General features: G+C 39.2%; 2 protein-coding genes across 5 annotated transcripts in view; one reads left to right on the top strand and one right to left on the bottom strand.

The window, feature by feature from the left end:
• LOC134345689 (SWI/SNF-related matrix-associated actin-dependent regulator of chromatin subfamily A member 5) overlaps nt 1-20,756 on the top strand; it is a 55,165-nt gene extending 34,409 nt beyond the window's left edge. For both annotated transcript variants that reach the window (XM_063046753.1, XM_063046752.1), the window contains exons 12-24: nt 2,168-2,289; nt 2,779-2,931; nt 8,025-8,157; nt 8,717-8,865; nt 10,667-10,786; nt 10,876-10,986; nt 14,610-14,723; nt 15,387-15,509; nt 17,273-17,405; nt 17,559-17,677; nt 17,778-17,990; nt 18,134-18,244; nt 19,688-20,756. In XM_063046753.1, coding sequence (XP_062902823.1) covers nt 2,168-2,289; nt 2,779-2,931; nt 8,025-8,157; nt 8,717-8,865; nt 10,667-10,786; nt 10,876-10,986; nt 14,610-14,723; nt 15,387-15,509; nt 17,273-17,405; nt 17,559-17,677; nt 17,778-17,990; nt 18,134-18,244; nt 19,688-19,753 — 1,667 coding nt within the window. In that variant the 3' untranslated portion in view covers nt 19,754-20,756. The remainder of the gene's footprint in view (nt 1-2,167; nt 2,290-2,778; nt 2,932-8,024; nt 8,158-8,716; nt 8,866-10,666; nt 10,787-10,875; nt 10,987-14,609; nt 14,724-15,386; nt 15,510-17,272; nt 17,406-17,558; nt 17,678-17,777; nt 17,991-18,133; nt 18,245-19,687) is intronic.
• Nucleotides 20,757-21,296: 540 nt separating this feature from the next.
• Nucleotides 21,297-26,677, bottom strand: part of hgsnat (heparan-alpha-glucosaminide N-acetyltransferase) — a 92,270-nt gene continuing 86,889 nt past the window's right edge. For all 3 annotated transcript variants that reach the window (XM_063046756.1, XM_063046754.1, XM_063046755.1), the window contains 2 exons: nt 26,176-26,288; nt 21,297-23,525 (listed from right to left, as the gene is read on the bottom strand). In XM_063046756.1, coding sequence (XP_062902826.1) covers nt 23,344-23,525; nt 26,176-26,288 — 295 coding nt within the window. In that variant the 3' untranslated portion in view covers nt 21,297-23,343. The remainder of the gene's footprint in view (nt 23,526-26,175; nt 26,289-26,677) is intronic.

Raw genomic sequence — 26,677 nt, 5'->3', positions numbered from 1 at the left:
GAGGCCGTGGATAGACATGTCAGAATGGGAATGGGATGTGGAATTAAAATGTGTGGCCACTGGGAGATCCTGCTTTGTCCGCCTCTGTCCGCCAGAGAAAGCAGGATCTCCCAGTGGCCACACATTTTAATTCCACATCCCATTCCCATTCTGACATGTCTATCCACGGCCTCCTCTACTATAAAGATGAAGCCACACTCAGGTTGGAGGAACAACACCTTATATTCCGTCTGGGTAGCCTCCAACCTGATGGCATGAACATTGACTTCTCTAACTTCCGCTAGGCCCCACCTTCCCCTCGTACCCCAGCTGTTACTCATTTTTATGCACACATTCTTTCTCTCACTCTCCTTTTTCTCCCTCTGTCCCTCTGAATATACCTCTTGCCCATCCTCTGGGTCACCCCCCCCCCCCGTCTTTCTCCCTAGGCCTCCTGTCCCATGATCCTCTCGTATCCCCTTTTGCCTATCACCTGTCCAGCTCTCGGCTCTATCCCTCCCCCTCCTGTCTTCTCCTATCATTTTGCATCTCCCCCTCCCCCTCCAGCTTTCAAATCCCTTACTCACTCTTCCTTCAGTTAGTCCTGACGAAGGGTCTCGGCCTGAAACGTCGACTGCGCCTCTTCCTATAGATGCTGCTTGGCCTGCTGCGTTCACCAGCAACTTTGATGTATGTTACAAATATGGGACTTCACCAACCACCCCCCCCCCCCAAATCCCTGATCATGTAAATGTGAATGGTCAGCTTTACTAGGCTTCCAAAGCATAACGCCTGCAGCATATTACAAGACCAAAAATTAGTTTGCAAACACATGGAAATCTGCAGATGCTGGAATTTCAAGCAACACACATAAAAGTTGCTGGTGAACACAGCAGGCCAGGCAGCATCTCTAGGAAGAGGTACAGTCGACGTTTCGGGCCGAGGCCCTTCGTCAGGACTAACTGAAGGAAGAGAGAATGAAAGATTTGAAAGTGGGAGGGGGAGATCCAAAATGATAGGAGAAGACAGGAGGGGGAGGGATGGAGCCAAGAGCTGGAAAGTTGATTGGCAAAAAGGATATGAGAGTATCATAGGACAAGAAGCCCGGGGAGAAAGAAAGGGGGGAGGGGGAAGCCTAGAGGATGGGCAAGGAGTATAGCTAGTTGTTGTTAGGTGGGAAGATTTGTAACCAGTAAATGAAGATGACCAGAATGTTTGGCACAGAAAATCTGCAAGACAAGCTTAACAAATACTTGGATAATGCTTACTTATTCTACTTTGAAAGTATCTAAAGTACAATGCTTGGAAATTGTTTTTCTTTAGTTCGTTGGGATACAGTTAACATGGTTTTCAAGGGCTCGGTTTAAATTAACGACATGGCCGATAATCAGGCATGACATCCTACCTCAAGGAACACATATGTAATGGAAAGTATTTAGAGAAGTGTTTTAAGATTTTGAGTATGAAAGCTAGGCTTGTGAATGCAGGAGTCAAGATTAAAGATGAAACCAACATTAAAAGTAGTATGAGTGCCACGTAATATTTATTTGGATAATGAACATTGAGTGATGCAGGTGGATATTCTGAATTTTCAAGCAAAGTTAAAACTTTAAACCATTAAACCTTTCAACTCCCAAAGGAGCAGACTGATTTAGAAACAGAGAATAAGTTTTGCAAGGTAGTAGCCCATCCATTCTCTGGTCTAAATCCAAAAGGCAGTTGGATCAGTATTGAATGTTCTTCGGATGATTGTTAACAGGTTGGGAGAAGGAAGAATAGAAATGTAAGAGTAGAATGATTAAATGTGTTTGATTGCAAACATTTCTTAATTTGTACTCTATCCCTATTGCTCAAATTATGTTAAGGGCAAAAATAAATCCACAAGTTAAAATCTTTCAGTTTTCTCTTAATCCACACATTTGGATGTATTTTTGTTGTTTTAAAAACAAATTCACAGTCAGTTCAAATACTACGAGATGTATATGCAGTGAGTTAATTGGATTGGGCTAATTTATACTCGACATTTTTTAATTAGCTTGCAACAAAATAATTTTTAGAAGTTCTGTCTTTAGCATGAGTGAAGAAATTTATTTGTTCTATCTTTCAATCAATATGAATTTTGAACCATGTCATAATCCATGTAAAGTTTTTCATTAGATTTTCTGATGTGCAATCCTCATTTTTATAGGCTCGCGGGTGTTGATTTTCAGCCAAATGACTAGAGTGCTGGATATTTTAGAAGATTATTGTATGTGGAGAAACTATGAGTACTGCAGACTGGATGGGCAGACTCCACATGTTGAGAGACAGGTATATTTTTGGTCTTGCACCTTCCAAAGTTTGATGTTTGTTTTTGTAAAGTTCCCATCTTAAATAATCTAAAGCTCTATTATCTATATGTTGGAACCTCGGCACGTTTGTCGGGGGATAGCTTTAGCACTTGCATTATAAATAACCAGCATTTTAAGCGAAGCTAACACTTGCCTAACTTCTGCCTTGGATGGACAGGATATACCCGAAGTATATCCAAAACAGCAGTTTAGCCGAACAACATTTTATAACAAGACTCATTATATCAATGTTGTAATTATGAACCTGGTTATAAAAGCTGATGGAACTTAAGATTTCATTTACAGAATTGATGTTTGTATTTCGAACAAGGACCCATGAACATGTAACTTGCAATTACTACCTTTTTGTACTTTTACGAGGACAAATTTCAAGTAGATTGTAACAATTATGCCACATTCTGCTGTGTAATTCTCTTGCTTGATTTTTTTTTATCTCTCACCCCTTCAGGATTCTATTAGTGCATTCAATACTCCTGGAAGTACTAAATTTATCTTCATGTTGAGCACCCGTGCTGGGGGTCTCGGTATAAATCTTGCTACAGCAGATGTTGTAATCCTATATGACTCTGACTGGAACCCACAGGTTGACCTGCAGGCCATGGTAAGTTATTAAAGAGTGGATTTTCGGGGGGGAAATTGTTCCATAACCCATGAGTATAAGGTCAATGAATTCTATCAGTTAATTAGAAGCATACAGATATTTCACCCTTCCTACAAGGTTGGATTATTAAGTGTTTAAAATTCCTTTTTTGTTTTGGAATTTTGAGCAATGCCATAACTTTAGTGTATAGAAACATAGAAACATAGAAAATAGGTGCAGGAGTAGGCCATTCGGCCCTTCGAGCCTGCACCGCCATTTATTATGATCATGGCTGATCATCCAACTCAGAACCCAGCCTTCCCTCCATACCCCGTGACCCCTGTAGCCACAAGGGCCATATCTAACTTCCTTTTAAACATAGCTAATGAACTGGCCTCAACAGTTTGCTGTGGCAGAGAATTCCACAGATTCACCACTCTCTGTGTGAAGAAGTTTTTCCTAACCTCGGTCCTAAAAGGCTTCCCCTCTATCCTCAAACTGTGACCCCTCGTTCTAGACCTCCCCAACATCGGGAACAATCTTCCCGCATCTAGCCTGTCCAATCCCTTTAGGATCTTATACGTTTCAATCAGATCCCCCCTCAATCTTCTAAATTCCAACGAGTACAAGCCCAGTTCATCCAGTCTTTCTTCATATGAAAGACCTGCCATCCCAGGAATCAATCTGGTGAACCTTCTTTGTACTCCCTCTATGGCAAGGATGTCTTTCCTCAGATTAGGGGACCAAAACTGCACACAATACTCCAGGTGTGGTCTCACCAAGGCCTTGTACAACTGCAGTAGTACCTCCCTGCTCCTGTACTCGAATCCTCTCGCTATAAATGCCAGCATACCGTTCGCCTTTTTCACCGCCTGCTGTACCTGCATGCCCACTTTCAATGACTGGTGTATAATGACACCCAGGTCTCGTTGCACCTCCCCTTTTCCTAATCGGCCACCATTCAGATAATAATCTGTTTTCCTATTTTTGCCACCAAAGTGGATAACTTCACATTTATCCACATTAAATTGCATCTGCCATGAGTTTGCCCACTCACCCAACCTATCCAAGTCACCCTGCATCCTCTTAGCATCCTCCTCACTGCTAACACTGCCACCCAGCTTCGTGTCATCCGCAAACTTGGAGATGCTGCATTTAATTCCCTCATCCAAGTCATTAATATATATTGTAAACAACTGGGGTCCCAGCACTGAGCCTTGCGGTACCCCACTAGTCACCGCCTGCCATTCTGAAAAGGTCCCGTTTATTCCCACTCTTTGCTTCCTGTCTGCTAACCAATTCTCCACCCACACCAATACCTTACCCCCAATACCATGTGCTTTAAGTTTGCACACTAATCTCCTGTGTGGGACCTTGTCAAAAGCCTTTTGAAAATCCAAATATACCACATCCACTGGTTCTCCCCTATCCACTCTACTAGTTACATCCTCAAAAAATTCTATGAGATTCGTCAGACATGATTTTCCTTTCACAAATCCATGCTGACTTTGTCCGATCATTTCACCGCTTTCCAAATGTGCTGTTATCACATCCTTGATAACTGACTCCAGCAGTTTCCCCACCACCGACGTTAGGCTAACCGGCCTATAATTCCCCGGTTTCTCTCTCCCTCCTTTTTTAAAAAGTGGGGTTACATTAGCCACCCTCCAATCCTCAGGAACTAGTCCAGAATCTAACGAGTTTTGAAAAATTATCACTAATGCATCCACTATTTCTTGGGCCACTTCCTTAAGCACTCTGGGATGCAGACCATCTGGCCCTGGGGATTTATCTGCCTTCAATCCCTTCAATTTACCTAACACCACTTCCCTACTAACATGTATTTCGCTCAGTTCCTCCATCTCACTGGACCCTCTGTCCCTTACTATTTCTGGAAGATTATTTATGTCCTCCTTAGTGAAGACAGAACCAAAGTAATTATTCAATTGGTCTGCCATGTCCTTGCTCCCCATAATCAATTCACCTGTTTCTGTTTGCAGGGGACCTACATTTGTCTTTATCAGTCTTTTCCTTTTTACATATGATCTGGATAATTTGATTCAAAAACAGACAATTAAACAAGGAATCCATAAGTCAAAACAAAAATGGGAAACAGATCTGAATATTAATATTGATGAAACAAATTGGTCAAGACTTTGTCTTGACAGTATGACACATATAATAAATGTTTGACTTAGATTAGTACAGAATCCAGTGATTCTTGAAAGATCATTACTAATGCCTCCACAATCTCTGAGGAGATTTATGATCTGGATAATCTTCTTATCATACTCGGAAGATTAAGTTTTATCTTCTGAGTATGATAATGAGATAAAGGTTGAACTCCTTTAAAGTTCTTAGAATCCTTCATAGTTATACAACACAGAAATGTGACTTTTGGCCCACTGCTCTATGCTGACTTAGATTCCCATCTAAGCTAGTTTTGTTTAGCCAAATCAGTGGAAAGTTTGTAAAAACTTACAGAAGGCAACTAAAAAAGTCATAAAGAGAGAAAAGATGAAATGTTGGATAAGCTAGCTAATAATATAAAGTAGGATGCCAAAAGTTTTTCAGATATATAAAGAGTAAAAGAGCAGCAAGAGTAGATATTGGACCACTGGAAAATGATGCTGGAGAGGTAGTGATGGAGGACAAAGAAATGGTGGATGAACTTATTAATGAAGTATTTTGCATCAGTCCTCACTGTGGAAGACATTAGCAGTATGCCAGAAATTTGAGAGTGTTGGGAGTAAAAGTGAGTTTAGTTGCTATCACTAAGGAGATGGCGCTTGAGAAGCTGAAAGGTCTGAAGGTAGATGAGATGGACTATGCCTCAGAGATTGTGGAGGCATTAGTAATGATCTTTCAAGAATCACTGGATTCTGTACTAATCTAAGTCAAACATTTATTATATGTGTCATACTGTCAAGACAAAGTCTTGACCAATTTGTTTCATCAATATTAATATTCAGATCTGTTTCCCATTTTTGTTTTGACTTATGGATTCCTTGTTTAATTGTCTGTTTTTGAATCAAATTATACATAAAAGAAATAAATTTTTTAATTTTCCCTTTTTGAATTAAAGTTTCAATTTCATTAGGTTTTGGCAAAAACATTGTTTGACCCAGCTTACCTTTTAAGTAAGCCCTTAATTGAAGGTAACAAAAGAAAGTGTTATTTGAATAAATAGATTAAATTCAAATCTATCCGATAAATGCCTTCGGTGTAATCAAGAAATTGGTACTTTCTTACATTCTACTTGGTCTTGTTTTAAAATTCAACCCTTTTGGATAAATTTAAGAGTCTTATTGGAACAAATTACTGGAACTCAACTTCCACATAACCCTGTATTATTTCTATTAGGTGATATTGAAGGGATAAAGCCGAAACTTAAATTGAATAAATATCAGAAAGAATTTATAAAAATTGCATTGGCAGTAGCTAAGAAGACTATAGCAGTTACTTGGAAATCTGATTCGTATTTAAGTAGGAATCGTTGGAATAATGAAATGGCTAGTTCTATTCCACTGGAAAAAATTACTTATAATTTAAGAGATAAATATGTAACATTTTTGAATATTTGGCGCCCTTATTTACAAAATATAGGGTGGCATATTTAAGTGCTCTGATAAAGATCATGGTCCCTTGGGGAAAGTAACGAATAAGTATACCAAATTTATTTTGAATTCCATGGAGCATGTGGAAACCTTCCAATACCCAGGCGGCTCTTCTTTTTTTTTCTTCTTTTCTTTTTAGGTAGGACTTTATATGGGGGGGGGGGTTAAGGGGAGGGGGGAGGGTAGATATTATCTTTTCATGTATTCTTTTTGAAAACTCAATAAAAATTATATTTAAAAAAAAATCACTGGATTCTGGAATTATTCTGGAATTGTTCTGGAGGACCGGAAAATTGAAAATGTCCCTCCACTCTTTGAGGGAGGGAGGTGGAAAAAATGAAATTATACACCAGTTAGCCTGACTTCGGTAGTTGGGAAGGTGTTGGAGTCCATTATTAAGGATGAGGTTAAAGGATACTTGAAGCGCGTGATAAAGCAGGCCAAAGTCACCATGGTTTCCTTGAAGGGAATTATTGCCTGACAAATCTGTTGGAATTCTTTGCAGAAATAACATGACAGGATAGACATAGGAGAGTCAGTGGATATTGTTTACTTGGATTCTCAGAAGGCCTTTAACAAGCTGCTGCACATGAGGCTGCTTAACAAGATAAGAGTCCATGGTATTACAGGAAAGATATTAGCATGAATAGAAGACGGGGTGACTGGCAGGAGACAAAGAAAAAAGAGACAGGGAATAAAGAGGACCTATTCCGGTTGCTGTCAGTGACTAATAGTGTTCCGCATGGGTCAGTATGGGGACAGCTTCTTTTCATGTTATATACTAACGATTTGGATGCTGAATTCAATGGCTTTGTGGCCACGCTTGCAGACCATACAAAGGTTGGTGGAGGGGCAGGAAGTGTTGAGGAAGCAGGGAGTTTGCAGATGGACTTGGACAGTTTGTGAGAATGAACAAAATGGCAGATGGAATGCGGTGTAAGGGGGAGTGTATGGTCAACCACTTTGGTTAGAGGAATAAAAGCATAGACTATTTTCTAGACATGGGCTTGTGAAGTTTCTGGTGTTCCTGTACAGAAAATGGAGCATTCAGTGGCTTCTAGAAATAATAAGCAATTGGACGGCATCACTGTAAAGTGAAATGGTTCACATTTCTGGTTGATGGTTTGAAATCTTGAAATCAGGATACTTTCTGTTGTAACAGCAACTGTAAGAAACTGTTCTGAAAGGGAACAAATACAGTAAATATGAGTTGTTTGGATTTTTTTTTCAAACTCCCACGCCACTCCCCATTTCAATGCAGCAGCTCTTGATTTTAGCTGGGAGTATACAAATAATCTTTTATTCTTTCACAATTTCACCAGTTTACTGAAGAACACATAGTTGGAAGTTATATTACTTATTGCCTGTGTTTAAAAACTCTTTTTGGAGTTGAGGGATTTTTTTTTTAACAGAAGTTGCTGTAATTTGTACTTTAAAACTCCTCTGGAATATATGGTAATGTTATTTGAAGATAACTTTCCTGCAATTCTTTTTAAGGATCGAGCCCACAGAATTGGTCAAACAAAATGTGTCAAGGTATTCAGATTTATAACGGACAACACAGTAGAAGAAAGAATTGTGGAGCGTGCTGAGATGAAACTTAGATTGGACTCTATTGTAATTCAGCAAGGTTGGTGTTTGCTTATATTTGGACGGGGGAGCTAGAAAGAAATCCCTGAAGGTTTAAGAGGTACAAGTTCCAGAAATCTGATCAAAAGAAAATTTATAATTTCTGCCTTTCCATCTGCTGTGGCTTGATTTCTCGTGCTAGGAAAAGTGTGACTTGGATCCTTTGTTTTTCTGATGGGAATCATTCATGCATCAAATGGCATATCATACTATTCCTATTTATGACAATAGATTATCAATTTGAAGAGTTAGTTTCTGTGATTCCCAATGAATTTTTATCATGAATTGTTATAATATTCTGAAATCCTGTATTTTACTAAACTGTTCTAAATAGATTGAAATTGTATATTTATAACTTATAGTTGTATAAATGCAAATAGACCCTCTGTACGGCCACAGATTAGTGTGCCAATAACCAATTAATATATTCTTTCCACTGCTGTGCCTCAATGATCACATTTTCTCTTCTACTCCTTTGCCTGTTAAATTTATTCTCGTACTCAGTGGCCTCATGCACTCACTTTCGCTTTTATAAATTAATTAAGTAATTATTCTTTCAGGAAGGCTGGTTGATCAGAATCTAAATAAGCTGGGAAAAGATGAGATGCTTCAGATGATTCGTCACGGTGCTACCCATGTGTTTGCTTCCAAAGAGAGTGACATTACAGATGAAGATGTTGATGCTATATTGGAAAGGGGTGAAAGGAAGGTAAAATCAACATATGAGTCCCCCCCCCCCATGTATTGCTAATCTAAATCTGTTGCTCTTAATAACTTTTATTTAGTCTTCCCACAATAGTTTGACTTGGCTCAATATCTCAGTAACTGTCATTTAATCTACATTCGCATAAATTACTGAAAACTGTGTATTCAGATTATTAATGGTGTTGATCAGGGGTCCCCGACCTTTTTTGCACCGCAGACCAGTTTAATATTGACAATATTCTTGTGGACTGGCCAACCAGGGTAGGGGAGGGGTGGTGGTGTTCAAGCAGGGTTGCCAACTTTCTCACTCCCAAATAAGAGACAAAGGTAGCAATCAAATACGGGAAGAAAGACTACCGTGACCATGAAGCCTTGCGCGGGCACCTGTGTGCACATGCGTGTACATTCTGATTTTTTTTCTGCAAATCAGTTTTGGCTTAATCTTCCCGATTCTGTTAAGTGAAACTACACTGTACATTCATTATTTCTACTTTATATAGGCTGTGTATTTATCATATCATTCCTGCTTTTACTGTATGTTAGTGTTACTTTAGGTTTTATGTGTTATTTGGTAGGTTAATTTTCGGTTCTGGGAACGCTCAGAAGTTTTTCCCATATAAGTTAATGGTAATTGCTTCTTCGCTTTACGCCACTTCAGCTTACGAACAGTTTCATAGGAACGCTGTACCTTACTGGGGATAATATGGGACAAGGGCGGTCCCGTATGGGACAAACCAATTTAGCCCAATATACGGGATGTCCCGGCTAATACGGGACAGTTGGTAACCCTATGTTCAAGTTCAAAAGTGCGTGGTAGGGAATGAGGAAAGGTGCAGCCGACTCATATCGTTTCATATTGTTTCCTCGTGGCCCGGTAGCACGTGCTTTGCAGCCCGGTGGTTTGGGACCACTGGTGTAGAGCTCTTAATTTAACTTGGCCTCATTTGCCAATCATGCCAAGTCATTGATGAAGGCATTATTTTCGGTGTAAACCTTTGGAATGAAGAAACACAGCTTGAATTTAACTCATGAAGAAGTAGGTTGTTTTGATAGCAACTGGTATTTCAGTCACCCCTGTTGTATTATATTTTTATTTCAATTGACTCATTGCTATTCTGGTTATTAAGTGTTTTAAACTGCAAGCCAATGCTGAAGAATGTAGACAACGGGAAATTGTTTTATGTACTGTATTGCTGATTGTCCTGCTTGTGTTTTTTTGTAAAATGTACTAACAGAGCAAGCTTAATTACTGTCTGAAAATTACCTGAAAATGATACCACTTAACCATATTGCATAATTCATTGTAAAGCTAAGCGATTTTGTAACTAGGCAAATAATCCAGACTCCTGGGCAATTTAAACGGCTGGCAAATTAAAATGTAGATATAGTTTATTTCTTAGTATTCTTTATTAGGGAGGATTGCATTGTTATCTATGACACCTTCTCCAAAAGAGGCTCACTTCAAGGGCAGTTGGGAATGGGCAACATATTCTTAGTGTTGTTGGAGAGTGCCCTCACCCCATAAATAGAACATCTTGAATCCCTAAATATTTTAAAAGTCACAAAATCATATGGTGGATATGATCCAGTGCTACGAGGAAACACTAGTATATGGGGGAAGAAAAAAATGTTCTCCAGTGCAATAGCACTGTGATCCTGAAAGCTTTTATATTAAACCTTGGTGTCTTTCTGTGTGGAGGACCCACCCTGCAACCATCTCTGGGAACTAGAGAACTCCATCTGGTGGTGTGTTTATTTACAACTTGCTATGAAAACAGCTCATCTTTTTGCTTTATTAACTACAGACAGCTGAACTGTCAGAAAAGCTTGCAAATATGGGTGAAAGTTCCCTCAGAAACTTTACAATGGAATCTGAGGTCAGTGTGTACAACTTTGAAGGTGAAGACTACAGGGAGAAACAGAAGGTGAGTTTTGTTTTGTCTTGTCTGTGCTTTTACTTTTAAATTCAGTGTAGTATATAAAACATTTTAGTAAAACATTGTTTTATCCACAGATGGCTCTAACTGAATGGATTGAACCCCCTAAACGAGAACGAAAAGCAAACTATGCAGTTGATGCATATTTCAGAGAGGCTCTTCGTGTCAGTGAACCAAAAGCCCCCAAAGTAAGTCTGATTATTGGTTAAATGAGACCCTCACTTTACCTGTGTGCTTCATTACTGTTTAAGGATTTTTGATGTGATAGAAATATATAATTATATAGTGATACTGTCATTCCATACTGAAAAGCTCACCAGTAAAGTTCAAAGTAAATTTATTATCAGATTACCTTACCAACTAACCCAATTTGTTGATGTACAAATTTGGAGAATCAACTGTTTGTCAATGAATTCATAAGAATAGATACCTACCTCTGTAAGGTCCAACAGTATTGTAGATTTTCAGCAGACCAAACCAAAATGAAGGCAAAAGTGCATTCAAGACAAGTCAGGGAAATGATAAGAGAAGCACAAATCTGGGGAAGCCCTCTCAGACACTTGAGCATACCTCGATCTCGGTGTAGTCCATCGTGAAAAAGTGGGGGTAAAAATATGAAACCACTGCCACGTTGCCTAGGTCAGGCTGCCCTTCTGAACTTAGTCACCAGAGAAGAATCACACTTGTGAGAGGGACTACTGTGATGCCAACAGTCACTCTGAGCAAGCTGCAGAAGGTGGTGGCTGTAAATGGAGATGAAGTTCATGGCTCCACCATCTCTAAGGCCATGCACAAACAGTGGCAAGGAAGAGGCCCTGGCTTTAAAAAAAAAAGCACATCTTTGCCCATAAAGGCTTTGCAAAGCATCTCTCAAAAGATGCTCTAAAGACGTGGAAGAAGGTCTTGTGGTCAATGAGACTGAAATGGAACTTACTGGCCTCAGCACACGCCGTGTAAGTGTAATAGTGCACTTTCAGGCAGGTTAACACTATCCCTTCTGTACAGGATGCTGCAGGTATCATCATGAAGTGCGGATGCCTTTCAGCAGCAGTGATTCTATATCTTGTCGGGATTGATGGCGAGATGAATGCTGCTGAGTACAGGGTAGCCTCCAACCTGATGGCATGAACATTGACTTCTCTAACTTCCGTTAATGTCCCACCTCCCCCTCGTACCCCATCTGTAATTTATTTATTATTATTATATTTTTTTCTCCCTCTGTCCATCTCACTATACTCCTTGCCCATACTTCCCTCCCCCTCCCACTTTCATATCTATTACTATCTCTTCTTTCAGTTAGTCCTGACGAAGGGTCTCGGCTCGAAACATCGACTGTGCCTCTTCCTAGAGATGCTGCCTGGCCTGCTGCGTTCACCAGCAACTTTTATGTGTGTTGCTTAAAAACCTGCTAGCCTCTGCCAGAAAGCTTAAACTTGGGAGGAAGTTTATCTTTCACCAGATCAGTGACCCAAAGCACACTGCCAGAGCAACCATGGAGTGGCTTCAAATTAATAAAATTGATGTCCTTGAGTGACCCAGTCAGAGTTCCGACCTTAATCAAATTGAACAATTGAACATCTCTGGCAAGACTTCAAGATTGCTGTCCATCGCCACCCCCCGGCCCCCAAACATCTTTGCACATCTTAAACAATTTTGTAAGGGGGAATGTGCAAAGCCAATTGAGACTAGTCGTAAAAAACTGGCTGTAATGGCTGCAAGCGGTGGTTCAACTAAGTACTGAGTAAAGGGGATGAATACTTTTGAACTGCTGACATTTCAGGTTTTGAATTTTTAGTTTTTCATGCTTTACAATTTCCCTTTTTTTTGGACTTGACTGTGGCGAAATAAAAATTCTTGGTTAACTTGATCAAAACTCCTGGTTGTAATACTCATTAATGTCAACAAAGGGTTGGGGACTGAGTACATTTACAAGGCACTGTATGTCAATATAGAACCCTGAGATTCATTTTCTTACAGGTATTCACAATAAATACAAAAAATGCCATAGAATCAATGTAAACCACATACAAGACAAATAACCAAATGTGTACAAGACAACAAGCTGCAAATACAAAAATAAATAAAATAATGATAATTAAACAATAAATGTCAAGAACTTGAGATGGGGTCCTTGAAAGTGAGTTCATAGGTTGTGGAAACAGTTAATTGTTGGGGTCAATGAAGTTATTCCCTTTGGTTGAAGAGCTTGATGTTGAGGGTGAATACCTGGTCCTGAACCTGATGTGGATCCTGAGCTCCTGTACGCCTTCCTCTTCCTGATGGCAGCAGCGAGAAGAAAACAATGGCCTTGGTGGTGGGAGTTCTTGATGCATGTTCTCCTCTTTTTCTTGTATTTCTTTTTCTCCTCAAATACCTTGTTTGTTCCATCTGCCTATACCTGCTATGCACCTCCCTTTTTCTTAACCAGGGCCTCAATATCTCTCGAAAACCAAGGTTCCATAAACCTGTTATGCTTGCCTTTTATTCTGACAGGAACATATGAGCTCATCTCTCAAAATATTACTTCTGTAGTTTCACGCATCTCTACAATTCTTCTTCCAAGGTCCTCTGAAAGTTGTTTTGATCGAGGCATGGTGCACATAAACAGATTTTTCTTGATAAGAGCAGGCTCTGTCAGTAACCTGACTTTATGTGCCTTTTTTATGGGGCAATGCACCTCTATAATCCATACCTCCAATCTCATTGATCGGAACACCTGACTCCAAATAGCTTTTGTAGAAGGCATTACCCCAGAGTTCACATACCTTTTTTGAATGTAGACTGAGATTGTTTAAATGGTGTACTCAGTATTCATGAGAAGTACAATTCTTTGTGTGGTATTAGTTTAGGCAGATTTTGTTTGTTATTGTGACTAGGTGATATCAGACCACATTTTATGATTAATTAATGCAGAAAACCAGGTGATTACAAAGGGTTTGTGAACTTTTTCTTGCAATTGTATGTACTTTGATAATAAATTTACTTGGAACATTGATCTGAAGTGCTGACTGGTTTCTGTTTTCATAGATGCTGTTTGACTCAGTTACTGTGGCATTTCTGCTTTGTGCTCTATAATCAATTGCTCTTTGTGTTTGGGTCATAAAGAAATTGTAGATAATAAATGCTGGGTCTCCAAACACAAGATGTAGTAGGCAAATGCTTGGCTGGTGTCTATCTGGAAAGGTACTAGATCCAATGTTGGGTTTGGAAAGAGACTGCAAGGGTTTCACTGGGTAGTGTTTGTTTATGAGTCCCTTTTTTGCATAATATTATGTCAAAGTTGTAGATAGGTGACCATAACTGTCTAATTTAGAGTATTGTGTGCAGGTTTGGTCACCTACCTACTGGAAAGATGTGAATAAGATTAAAAGAGTACAGAGAAAATTTACAAGGATGTTGCCAGGACTGGAGGGAAGATTGAATAGTTTGAACTTTATTCGCTAGAACATAGGGAGATTTGATAGACGTATACAAAATTATGAGGGGTATGGATAGGGGAAATGCAAGCAGGCTTTTTCCACTGAGGTTGGGTGAGACTACAACTAGGGTGAAAGGTGAAATGTTTAAGGAGAACATGGGGGAAATTTGAGTCAGGGAGGTGAGGGTGTGGAACAGGCAGCCAGCACAAGTGGTGGATGTGATTTTGGTTTCAGTGTTTAAGGGAAGCATGAAGGGCTATAGTCCAGGTGCAGGTTGAAGGGGCTAGGCAGTTAAAATGGTTTGGCACGTGCTAGATGGGTTGAAGGGCCTGTTTCTGTGCTGTAGTTTTCTGTACCACTATTTTGTTTTTAATTTTTTTTTATCTTGCCAGGCTCCTCGGCCACCAAAGCAGCCCAATATTCAAGATTTCCAATTCTTCCCCCCTCGGCTGTTTGAACTGCTTGAGAAAGAAATTCTCTATTATCGAAAAACTATTGGCTATAAGGTAAAAAGTTATCCTTTCCTAGAAAATTGCTAAATTATCTCAGTTATGAACATAGTCTGTTTTTTGTTAATACTAACTACTGAAGTTTACAGTACTCACAGCAAAAGCAACCTCCAGAAATGAGGAGAGATGATCACATTAAAATTTAGTTTTGGTGTATATGTGTACTGGCAAATTGACCCCATGGTATTAATCCATAGCTGCTGCATAAGTGGCCAGCAGGTGGTGCATGAGATTGGCAGAATGTCTCTGCTATTTACCCTATTTTTTCCATCACCACCTCATGAAATTTGCTCATGATTTATTATTTGAATATTTCAATGGCTGCGTGATGAGATAACTCTTCTAAAGATACAAAATTGTGATTGAAAGAGTTAAGGCTGCAGAATTTACTTCCAGGATTAATGGTTGAAATAGAAACACTAGAGTAGGTTAAAGTCCAGAAAGCTGGAGATGACAGAACGTGATGGGTAAGTGTAGTAGTCAGTTTGCTGATAGAAGAAAAAGAGGAGTTAAATTTGCTTTCATGTTAGAAATCAATAGAATTTATGTAAATTTTAGATGATTGTGATATTTGAAGGCTTCTGATTTGTGTTCTGAGATACAGGTGGAAGAAAACAGAACTAGAGGCTAATTTAAAACTTTTTGTGTTACTTTGTATAGGTGCCACGTAATCCTGATTTGCCAAATTCAGCTCAAGTACAGAAAGAAGAACAATGCAAAATTGATGAGGCTGAACCCCTAAATGATGATGAGCTTGAAGAGAAGGAGAAGCTGTTGACACAGGTACTGTTAATGTTCAATTTCTCATAGAAGACAATGATGTTTGAAATGAAATGGTGCCACTTTAGAGCAGCCTAAAACATTAACTATTTCTATTATCATAGATGCAATGTATCCTGCTGCATATCCCTAGCATTTAATTTTATTATGCATTTCCAGTTACTACATTTTTGCTTTTGTTTAAAAGGGGTAAGTTGTTGGTCCAGCCAGCATTTGTTGACCATCCACATCTGCCTTTGGTGACACAGAATTGCTCCCTTGAACTACTGCAGTCTGTATTGTGAAGGTGTACCTCTATCTGACCAAGGTGATTACATGTCTAAGGCATGTGATTTGGAAAGCATCTTGCAAAAGATGACATCTCTTTGTGGCAGTTTTGCTTCAAGGGCTTGAGGTTGTGTGTGTTTGAGAGTAACATAGCTAATTCATTTAAGATTCTGATTCAAACAAAAGGGGTAGCTATGGGCACACACGTGGGTCCCAGCTATGCCAGCCTCTTTGTCAGTTATGTGGAAAAGTCTATGTTCCAAGCGTACACTGGTGACCGTCCCACACTTTTCCTATGCTACATCAACAATTGTATTGGTGCTGCTTCTTGCACCTGTCCTGATAATAGACAGTAGGTGCAGGGGTAGGCCATTCGGCCCTTCGAGCCAGCACCCCCATTCACTGTGATCATGCTGAACTCGTCAACTTCATCCACTTTGCCTCCAACTTCCATTATGTCCTCAAATTTACTTGGTCCATTTCCAACACCTCCTTCCCCTTCCTCAATCTGACCGTCTCTATCTCCAGCGACAACTTATGTACTTGCGTCTATTATAAACCCATGGACTCTCACAGCTACCTGGACTATACTTGTTACTTGTAAAAACGCCATCCCCTTCTCTCAATTCCTCCATCTCCGCCGCATCTGCTCTCAAGATGAGGCTTTTCTTTCTAGAATGAAGGAGGTGTCCTCTTTCTCTTCCTCCACCATCAACGCTGCCCTCAACCACATCTCTTCCATTTCACGCACATCTGCTCTTACCCCATCCTCCTGCCACAATGCTTCCAGCTCTTCATGTACAGCACTTCCAGTAAATGTCACGAATGGATGGAATGAGACCCCGGTAATCCTCTTGGCAGTTTTACCATCCTCTGTAGGGTCCCGCAGTCCAATGACTTGTGGTTTCTGTACCACACAATGGTGCAGCTGGACCAGACACTCGACGAAGCTCCTGTAGAATATTTTTAGAATGGGGATGGGGAGAGTTACACAATCTCCTCAAAGTGTAGACACTGCTATGCCTTCTAGCTCATAATACTGTATCTTCTGACATGAGAGTTTGTCCTGAGAGGTCAACTTGATTCTGTGGTAGCATTCTTGCTCCTGAGTTGGAAGATCTTTACTTCAACCTACAATATAAAGATCAAAGTACATAGTTTAGGCAGCACGTGTCAAAACGGTAGCTAAACCTACATCGACCCTTTAAGGTGGATTTTAAAAATCCCATAACCACCTGAAATGGAGCTCAAGCTTTCCCTTTGTGGTCCTCAAGGTGTATTTATGTTTCAGCCAGTTTTGCAAATCTTTCTTTCATTGCTTTAAGAATCCCTTAATTGTACTGAAGTCGGATGTCGTGAAGGACAGTGGCCATGTATTTTCATAATAATTCTTCAGGCTTCAAATGTGTCCCATCACTTCACTCCACAAATTCTTCTCCTATTAATATTGATCTGTTGACTTGTATATTTTTATTTAAATATAACTATATAAATTACAGGGATTTACCAGCTGGACGAAAAGAGACTTTAATCAGTTTATCAAAGCAAATGAGAAGTGGGGCCGTGATGACATTGAAAATATTGCCCGTGAAGTAGAGGGAAAAATTCCTGAAGAAGTGATTGAATATTCTGGTAAGGTTTTTTTCTGTCTGTATTTAACACGTTTAACGTGCAAAGTAGGTGCCTTTCTTGTTTGTTTGCACTGTAGACATAATGAGTCCAAGCATTATGAACACTTTGCTCAATCAATAATTTACTTTACTGAGTGATTGCTGTCTTTCTCAGCTGTATTCTGGGAGCGATGTAATGAGCTCCAAGACATTGAAAAAATTATGGCACAGATAGAAAGGGGAGAAGCTAGAATCCAAAGGAGGATCGGCATTAAAAAAGCATTAGACACCAAGGTACGATCATTGATTCCCGTCTTTGGTTTTAGAGCTTGTGTGTATACTTTTGTAGTCTGTTGTTCCTATTTTTCAACAGCAATATTTTGTCCTTGTATAGATTGCCCGATATAAAGCACCTTTCCACCAACTGAGAATTGCATATGGCACAAATAAAGGAAAGAATTATACGGAAGAGGAGGACAGATTCTTGATCTGTATGCTGCACAAGTTGGGCTTTGATAAAGAAAATGTTTACGATGAACTTAGACAATGTATTCGGAACTCTCCACAGTTCAGATTTGACTGGTTCCTGAAGTCAAGGACTGCTATGGTAACTGCTTACAAAGATTTTGCTATTTAAAGTAATTGATTTTTTTTTGTTGGTTGGTTTTATCTACATTCAAGCTATGAAATCATATTTTCAATAAAGCATTGAAGAATTAAATTCATTTGTTGCTTCATTGGCACTTCTAGGAACTCCAAAGGCGTTGTAATACATTAATCACTCTAATAGAAAGAGAAAACTTGGAACTTGAAGAAAAGGAGAAAGCAGAAAGAAAAAAACGTGGACCAAAAACAGCATCGGTAACTTTAACCACTCTATGTTGTGCATCGATGATAGGGGTGGGTTTGATGCTTGAGTTTGTCATGTGAAGCTTCAATTCATGTCTATATTGTGCAGCATTTCAAAAGTTCAGTAAGTTTTATCAAGGTACATATGTCACCATATACAACCCTGAAATTTATTTTCTTGGGGGCATACTCAGTAAATCCAAGAAACATAATAGAAATAATGAAACACCACATCCAACAGGACAAACCACCAATGTGCAAAAGACAACATACAATAAACAAGCAATAAATATTGAGAATGTACAATGAAGAGTCCTTGAAAGTGGGTCAATAGGTTGTGGAAACCGTTCAGTGATGGGGTGAGTGAAGTTCTCCCCTCTAGTCGAAGAGCCTGATGGTTGAGGGGTAATAGCTATTCCTGAACCAGATGATACAAGTCCTGAAAGCTCCTGTACTCTCCGGATGGCAGCAACGAGAAGTGAGCATGGCCTGGGTGGTGGTGGTGGTACTTGATGGATGCTGCTTTCCAGTACAGATATGCTCAGTGGGTGGAAATTTTTACCTGTGGTACACTGAGCCAAATTCAAGGCCGTTGGTGTTTCCGGTCCTTTAATGTACAAATGCTGTTCTGGCTACAGTAAGGTTATTGATTGAATTTGTAATTTTTACTTGTAATGTTCATTATATTTAAAGTGCAAACTCAAAGTTGAGCTAAGTTATAAATTTTCTTCAATCATAGACATCACTCTTTAATGGGGCTGAATTGATTCCCTTTAAATCAGAATTTTGAACAGCCTCTGAAAGGGATATGGGAGCTGATAGAAACTGCTTTAAACAGTGAAGTCTAAATAATGGCACCTGGGCTCATGAGCCAACTGCTTTCGTCACAGAATAAAATTAGATGTTGACAATTGCCGTTTTTATTTGAATAGATTATACCACCTAGTGGAGTGAATCTGTACTACCATTCTGAACTAAGAATGCAATGATACCTTTTTACAGAAGTGTGGTCTTGAGTGGTTTGCTAGGCTATTTAATAAAATTGCTGTGAGCCTATAAGCTACTTCTCCATTTGAACCACATCAGATGTAAATTTTGTTTTTAATTGAAATCTCATGACAATGTACATTTTGAATTACTGCAATCACCATAGGTCGTGAGTTAAGGGGAGCAGGAGGGTATTTTCTTCACTCAAAAGGGTTGAATGTATGCCATGAGCTGCCAGTGTAAGTTGTGCAATATTCAAGAGAAGTTTGGAAAGGTACATGGATGGAAGGGGTATGGAGGGGCTGTGGTCCCAATGCAGGTCAATGGGACTAGGCAGTTTAAATGGTTCTACACAGACAAGGTGGGCCAAAGGTCTATGACTATGCCTTTTGTGAATCAAGTATACAGCATTAACAGCTGCCCACAGAGTAAGATTTGTTAAAATAATCATCCACATCTTTTTTTCAGGCACAGAAACGCAAATTGGACGGTGGACCAGATGGACGTGGCCGAAAAAAGAAATTAAAACTTTGAATCATCTATGCACATCATGTCTGCATAGTTATTGTATTTCAGTTCTGAGGATGTACAAAAGCTTTGATAGAAATCTCATGTGGTATTCCAACATCATTCCCACTGTGCTAGTAGGAATTAATGTAGGCTAGAGTTTATTGAATTTTGAACAGCTGTGCTGAATATTTTTTACCATGTAATAAAATGGTTTCCATTCAAATCTATGGATTATTTCTACACTTTTCAGTTTTATAGTTGAACACAATACAATTTTGTCTTGTTGCCAGGGGAGTTGTGGTCTTTATTTCATAAACTGCATTTGAAATGTATCCAAGACCTAGCAGAGTTTCTGCTCATTCATTTGTATATTGGAGTAAAACAGTTATGAATGATAGGAAGACTCCTGTTAAATCTTTAAATGCCAGCCTAAAGAAAGTAGACATTAATCTACATATGAATTGCAGGTATGAAAGCTTCTGTATTCTAGCTAGGAAAGTGAGAATTGGGTAGGTAAAGTCTTCAGTCAAAATTATGCAGAAATTAATTTCATCTTCCTTACTAAAATGTCCAAAATAGCAATGCAGCAACAAGGTGCTCAATTTTGAAGACATCAATATCATTGTATCTATTCTTATTAGTAAAGATGTCCCATAAATAGGACATTTCCACATGGGAAAAGTGACTGCAGTACAGAAATCCCTTTATTCAATTTTAAAAAGTGGTAATACATTCCATTGAATTAACATACAAACAATATATTGCCATCTAGCATTCTAAAAGCAAATGTTAGATTTCCCTTTTGGAAGTTAAGGGTTGCCATTTAAATTAAGTGTGAAGATCCATTATACTATGCCTGCACAAGATAAACATGACTTTGAGAATAGTGCTCTGGTGTTGTAGATCCTTTTCTTACTTCAAGGCTGATGACATGGCTTAACAATGTTCCTCAATCCAGTAACAGCTCAGCACACCACAGCAGCCAAAATGTGTAGCGTTTTGAATGTTAAGGACTGGGGGGGGGGGGGAGAGAATGATATTTAAAACATCAAGTTTGACAAGCAAGTATTAGTCATCATCTCTCTCTAAAGTGATTTGTGCATTAAATGTACATCAGGAAAATGTTTTAAGTACAGAAAACTTCCTCAATACTTGATAAGTGGATTTTTAACATTACTGAGAAATTTAGTTTTAAAATCAATTGCTTAAGATTCAATATTCCCACAAAAAACAATTATACTACTGAAGCATTCTAAAACCAGTCCCGGCATCAAAAGCTCTATGCCATTTCCCCCCCCAGTAAAATGAAGTACAGCACCTTATATTTAAGCCACCTAGTAATACCGAGATTAAAGTGCCAGGGCAATCCTGAACATTTCTCTCAGAAAGAAGAATGTATAGAATAGATTAGGTTTTTTTTTGTAAAACTGAACACCAACTCATTTTCCCTGCAAGTTCAAATTAGAAGATAAACAATCACAAATAAACTACATGGTTAAAAACAGTGCAACTTCTCAAATCAGTAACATTTGCATACAAAATACTGATACTGGCATTAACTGTTTCATTTAGACAAAGGATTTCAAACAGTGATTATTGCCATCCTAGAAGTGGCAATGTAGTATTGCAATTCTCAACACTACTGACTCTAAAGGAGAAAATTTAGGCTTTGTTTCTATAATGCAATCCTCCCAAATTAAACAATGGTTTGAAGTAGACAAAAATACAGATTTTAGATACCTACATAATAAGTGTGATCAGATAGAGCAGGAAGCCACAGAATCCACTGAAAATATTTATACAATTCTTGCCTTGGCCAAGTCAGAAGACAAATTAAGCAGTCAATAAGATTGTGCAAGCAGATTGTGTCGATCTAGATCTCACCACAAAAGTTCAAGTGAATCACACAAGAACAAGACAGATTCCACCATGGTGAGGTTAGATGGCTAAGGAGTTGGTAGCTGCACTAAGTGGAAATAACATTCACTGAGTTTTGATGTGTTCCCAACCCAAGCTTAACACAAAGTGTACTTGTGAGTACAAACAAGCCATCTCTAATCCAAGGTAGGGGCTACATGGGTCCAAGGTCCTCCAAGATAAACTGATAATGGGATATCTGAACTCTGTAGCTTTGTAGTACATTGTGTTGATGATACACCAGACACAGTTACCAGGTACTGGAATTCTTCCTAACAGAAATTTCTGTATACCAAAGTCTTAATGAACAAGAAAATTCTGGCTAGAAAAGTATTAGAAATTCATCAGCAATCTGCTCTATAACATAGTTATCCTGAAGTCCAATCCAAACAAGAAATCCAAGCAACACACACACACAAAATGCTGGAGGAATTCAGCAGGCCTGGCAGTATCTATGAAAAAAAGGGTCTCGGCCAGAAATGTCAACTGTACTCCCCGCCCCCCCAACCCCACCCAAAGATGCTGCCTGGCCTGCTGAGTTCCTCCAGCATTGTGTGTGTACCCTAAAGTCCAGATGTTTTCTTGCATGATTATTGAGTTCAAATCTTGATTCCAGTCTCAGCTTCACTAAAATTTTGGGTTCAGGTAACTTCCTTAATAACAAGTTTGCTCTATATATGACAAACATAGGACTTAACAGATAAGGAGATTTCTCAACAGTTCTAACATTCAATATTAACAAGAAGTTTCTACATCATCTGGTTAATCTGACAAAGATAATCCATACATTCTTGATGTAGTGTACAATATAAACAAGCTTTTCAGTGGTAGCAGTGACAGATTGGACAGGCACAGGCTAACGCATCTGTTACAAGTCTTCAATTGCAAATGCTGTTTTGTTGGGTTTTTTTTTTAAATACAAACACACAAAGGCCATCATTATTTCAGTCAAGAGCATTAAACAAGCAAGCTTCCCAAATAAGCACAAACATTAATAAGAGGTGAAAAACTTGCATTCCAGTCTTCAAACTTTCCAACCTCTGAATCTTATTTTCAATCCTCTCAGCTCTGCCAATTTATGATAAAGTATAGAGATTTGAACTCTGGTGGAAGGTTTGCCCATTAGAAACTTGTATCACCATAAACAGGATGTGGAAGAACAGTTAACAGGAGACACATCCCTCTCCTCGTGTCCATCGAAATAAACCAACAGCTTTACAATTGCTTATTTAAGACAGATCTGTTTAAAATAATTTTGACAAGTAAACAGGAATAAAATACCAGTGATAAATTGTGGGGTAAGAAACTAAAATGAAAGGTAGGCACTGAGAGATTGAGCAAAGTATTGCAGACTGGAATGGTGACAATGCAGAGATGTTTAGTACATTAACCTTTTGATTTAGTCAGTACTTCAATACAATTTTCAGTATCACCAATTCACAATGAAGTAAAAAGATCTATCTTGTAGCTCTGCAAAATTGACACTTTTTTAAAAAAAAAGATAAGTAGATCGTAAACTGATGATTACCAGGAAATTGGTTAATGAAACACTGATATACTGGCCAAGTGAAAAAATTTAAATTCCACTGAAATTTGCATTCCCATGTTAACAAAATGCACACTTGCTCATTCAATTCACAATTATAGAAAAATATACTGTCACTTTCTGTATTTGCCAAAAAAATACTTGATTCCCATTAGATTTTCCAAAATATTTTCTTCTTGTAAAGAACATAAGAAATAATAACCCAGATAATGGTAGCAACAAGATTCTGGGCCAAGTGTTCCCCATGTGAACGATCATTTAGCATTTTCCATCTGAAAGGAAAGTAGTGCTCAAACACCTCGTGTCCAACGTACACCAGAATAGAGTTCATCCCTACAGAGATTGGAGAAAACAAAAGATCATTCAACGCTTCAGAGCTGCAATCTGACAGTTAACCTGGTGACTAGACAGCTGGTGATTATGCACACCACCACCAATCAAGAGAGCAACAGCAAGTCTAAGAGATCACATTTCCCCATTGACTTAAGAGTCTTAAAAACAAATAATAATAAGCCCAAGTATTCTCTGTGCTTTGCCCTATTATCCAGAAAAATGTTCTCTATTTGTTTCCTTCTCCCACTGGTAGGACATGGGTTTAAGGAGAAAGGTAGGAGGCTTAAAAGACATCTGAGGAGCAATATTTCCCATAGAACAGGGGTGATTGACTTACACTGTGCTGCCTGAAGAGGTGTGGAGGCAGATATATTCATGGCACTTAAAAAGCATCCAGCTAACTTCTTGAATCAGCAAGTCATAGGCAATGGATTTAATTATGGGAAAATGGGATTGGTACAGATACTGTAGGTACAAAGGGCCTGCATCCGAGCTGTAAAATTTTATGACTAATCTTTCACCAATGAAAAATGTTAATGGAGAGTAACCTACAACAGTGCAAAGTGATTATAGAATCATGGCACGTACAGTCAGAACTATTACTGTCACTTTTCTCAGAGTTTCCCCCATAACAAAAAACAATGTATTCAAAGATTCAAAGTACATTATCAAAGTTTGTAATATACAGCCGAGATTTGTCTTCCCCACAGACACCCATGAAACAAAAAAAACATGGAACCCATTCAAAGAAAACAACGAACCCCACCCCCAACATTAAAAAACAGGGAAAAAAACAAGCGATAAAACCCAGAATATAAAACAAAATCTAGGGGGAGGTGTCGAAAATTGCCATTTACCCAGATTCACACACCAAGATTCAGTTCTGCTGGGAAAAAGCCTGACAATGCACCTTATTTATGTCCTTTATGATCTTAAAAACCTCTATCATGATGTCCTGGCCTATACAGCCTCTTCTTGTAACCCAATCCCCCTCCAGTTTCAAAAACATCCTTGTGACTCCTTTCTGCAGGCTCTCTTGCTTAAGCACAATCATCCTATAGGGCCATGACCAAAACAGCACACAATATTACATGTGCAGTCTTGCCAACATCTTGTCCTGGTCTAACACAATGTCCCAACTCATACTCAATGCCCCATTTGTTGAAGATTATTTTTAAGGGTTGAATTAAGTTGACTTATTTCTTACATCCTTCACATAAATGAGTAAAAATCTTTACGTTACGTCTCCGTCTAAATGTTCAATGTGCAATTTATAGTAATTTGCATAAATAATATGTACAAGACAGTCAATTTAGCATAGAAATACAATTGTATCAGTGTAAATTAATCAGTCTGATGGCCTGGTTGAAGAAGCTGTCCCAGAGCCTTTTGCTCCTGGCTTTTATGCTGCAGTACCATTTCTTGGATGGTAGCAGCTCGAACAGTTTGTGGTTGGGATGACTTGGGTCTCCAATGATCCTTCAGGCCCTTTTTACACACCTCTCTCTGTAAATGTCCCTTTACAGTGGGAAGTTCACATCTGTAGATGTGCTGGGCTGTCTGCACCACTCTCTGCAGAGTCCTGCGATTGAGGGAAGTACAGTTCCCATTCCAGCCAGTCAGGATGCTTTCAATCGTGCCTGGTAGAAAGTCCTTTGGATTTGGGGACTCATACAAAACTCCTTCAACCATCTGAGGTGAAAGAGGTGCTGTTGTATTTTTCACACCACACAGCTGGTTATAGACCATGTGAGATCCTCAGTGATGTGTATGCTAAGGAAGTTAAAGCTGTTCACCCTCTCAACTCCAGATCCATTGATGTCAACAGGGGTTAGCCTGTCTCCGTTCCTCCTGTAGTCCACAACCAGCTCCTTTGTTTTTCTAACAGTGAGGGAGAGGTTGTTTTTTTTTACACCACCGTGTCAAGGTTATGACTTCTTCTTTCTCAACTAATACTAATAGGCATCCGTTAGTCTTGCGAGACCATGGATCTGTGCCTGGAAAATCTTCACTCTCCAGGGCACAGGCCTAGGCAAGGTTGTATGGAAGACCAGCAGTTGCCCATGCTGCAAGTCTCCCCTCTCCACAACACCAATGTTGTCCAAGGGAAGGGCATTAGGACCCATACAGCTTGGCACCAGTGTCGTCACAGAGCAATATGTGATTAAGTGCCTTGCTCAAGGACACAACACATTCCCTCGGCTGGGGCTTGAACTCACAACCTTCAGGTAGCTAGTCCAATGCCTTAACCACTTGGCCACATGCCCACACAGGTTGAAATTATTATTATTTGAAATGAGGCCAGTCAACAAATTTTCTGTTCTAATAAAATAAGTCCTTCTTTGTTTTAACATCAAGGCAATCTAATGTTTATCCAAGCCTGTCATGCACTCTCCTTAAAAATATCCTACGTGAAGGGGAGCCCTCTCTGAGCTCATCTGCTGCTGTCTGCTACTTGTAAAGCAAGTGACAATACCTTCTCACATCACTGGCTCTTCGCACCAACCTAGCTGAAAGATTTTTAAGGACAGTGGAGAAAGGTTTAAGATGGAGGGTGGGAAGAAATTGGGTGGAAGCATGGTAAGCAGAAAAGTTAGGGGAAAAAGGCAAAAGAGGCTCTGGAGTAGTGCAATGATGGGATCTTCCATACCTGGGAAGTAAAATGGAGCTCCAGTCCAGTGTTTCTTTACATCTACCATAAAGTAAATCAGCAAGAGAAGAATGTAGGCAAAGGAACTTAGTGTTGTAACATAAGAGATGGACCTATATGAGAAAGGAAAAAAAGCAATATTTAGAAAAAGTGGCAGATATCATTCCGAAAAACACTATTGCTCTCCTGCTAAGACATATTGATAAAATCGGATCCCATTTCATTTGTACAATTAACATAGAACATAGAATAGTTCAGCACAGTACAGGCCCTTCGGCCCACAATGTTGTGCAGACCCTCAAACCCTGCCTCCCATATAACCCCCCACCTTAAATTCCTCTATATACCTGCTAGTAGTCTCTTAAACTTCACCAGTGTATCTGCCTCCACCACTGACTCAGGCAGTGCATTCCACGCACCAACCACTCTCTGAGTAAAAAACCTTCCTCTAATATCCCTCATGAACTTCCCACCCCCTACCTTAAAGCCATGTCCTCTTGTA

The sequence above is a fragment of the Mobula hypostoma genome, chromosome 4 (assembly GCF_963921235.1).
Source record: "Mobula hypostoma chromosome 4, sMobHyp1.1, whole genome shotgun sequence".
Classification (NCBI taxonomy): domain Eukaryota; kingdom Metazoa; phylum Chordata; class Chondrichthyes; order Myliobatiformes; family Myliobatidae; genus Mobula; species Mobula hypostoma.
This window is presented reverse-complemented; position numbering and strand designations above follow the sequence as displayed.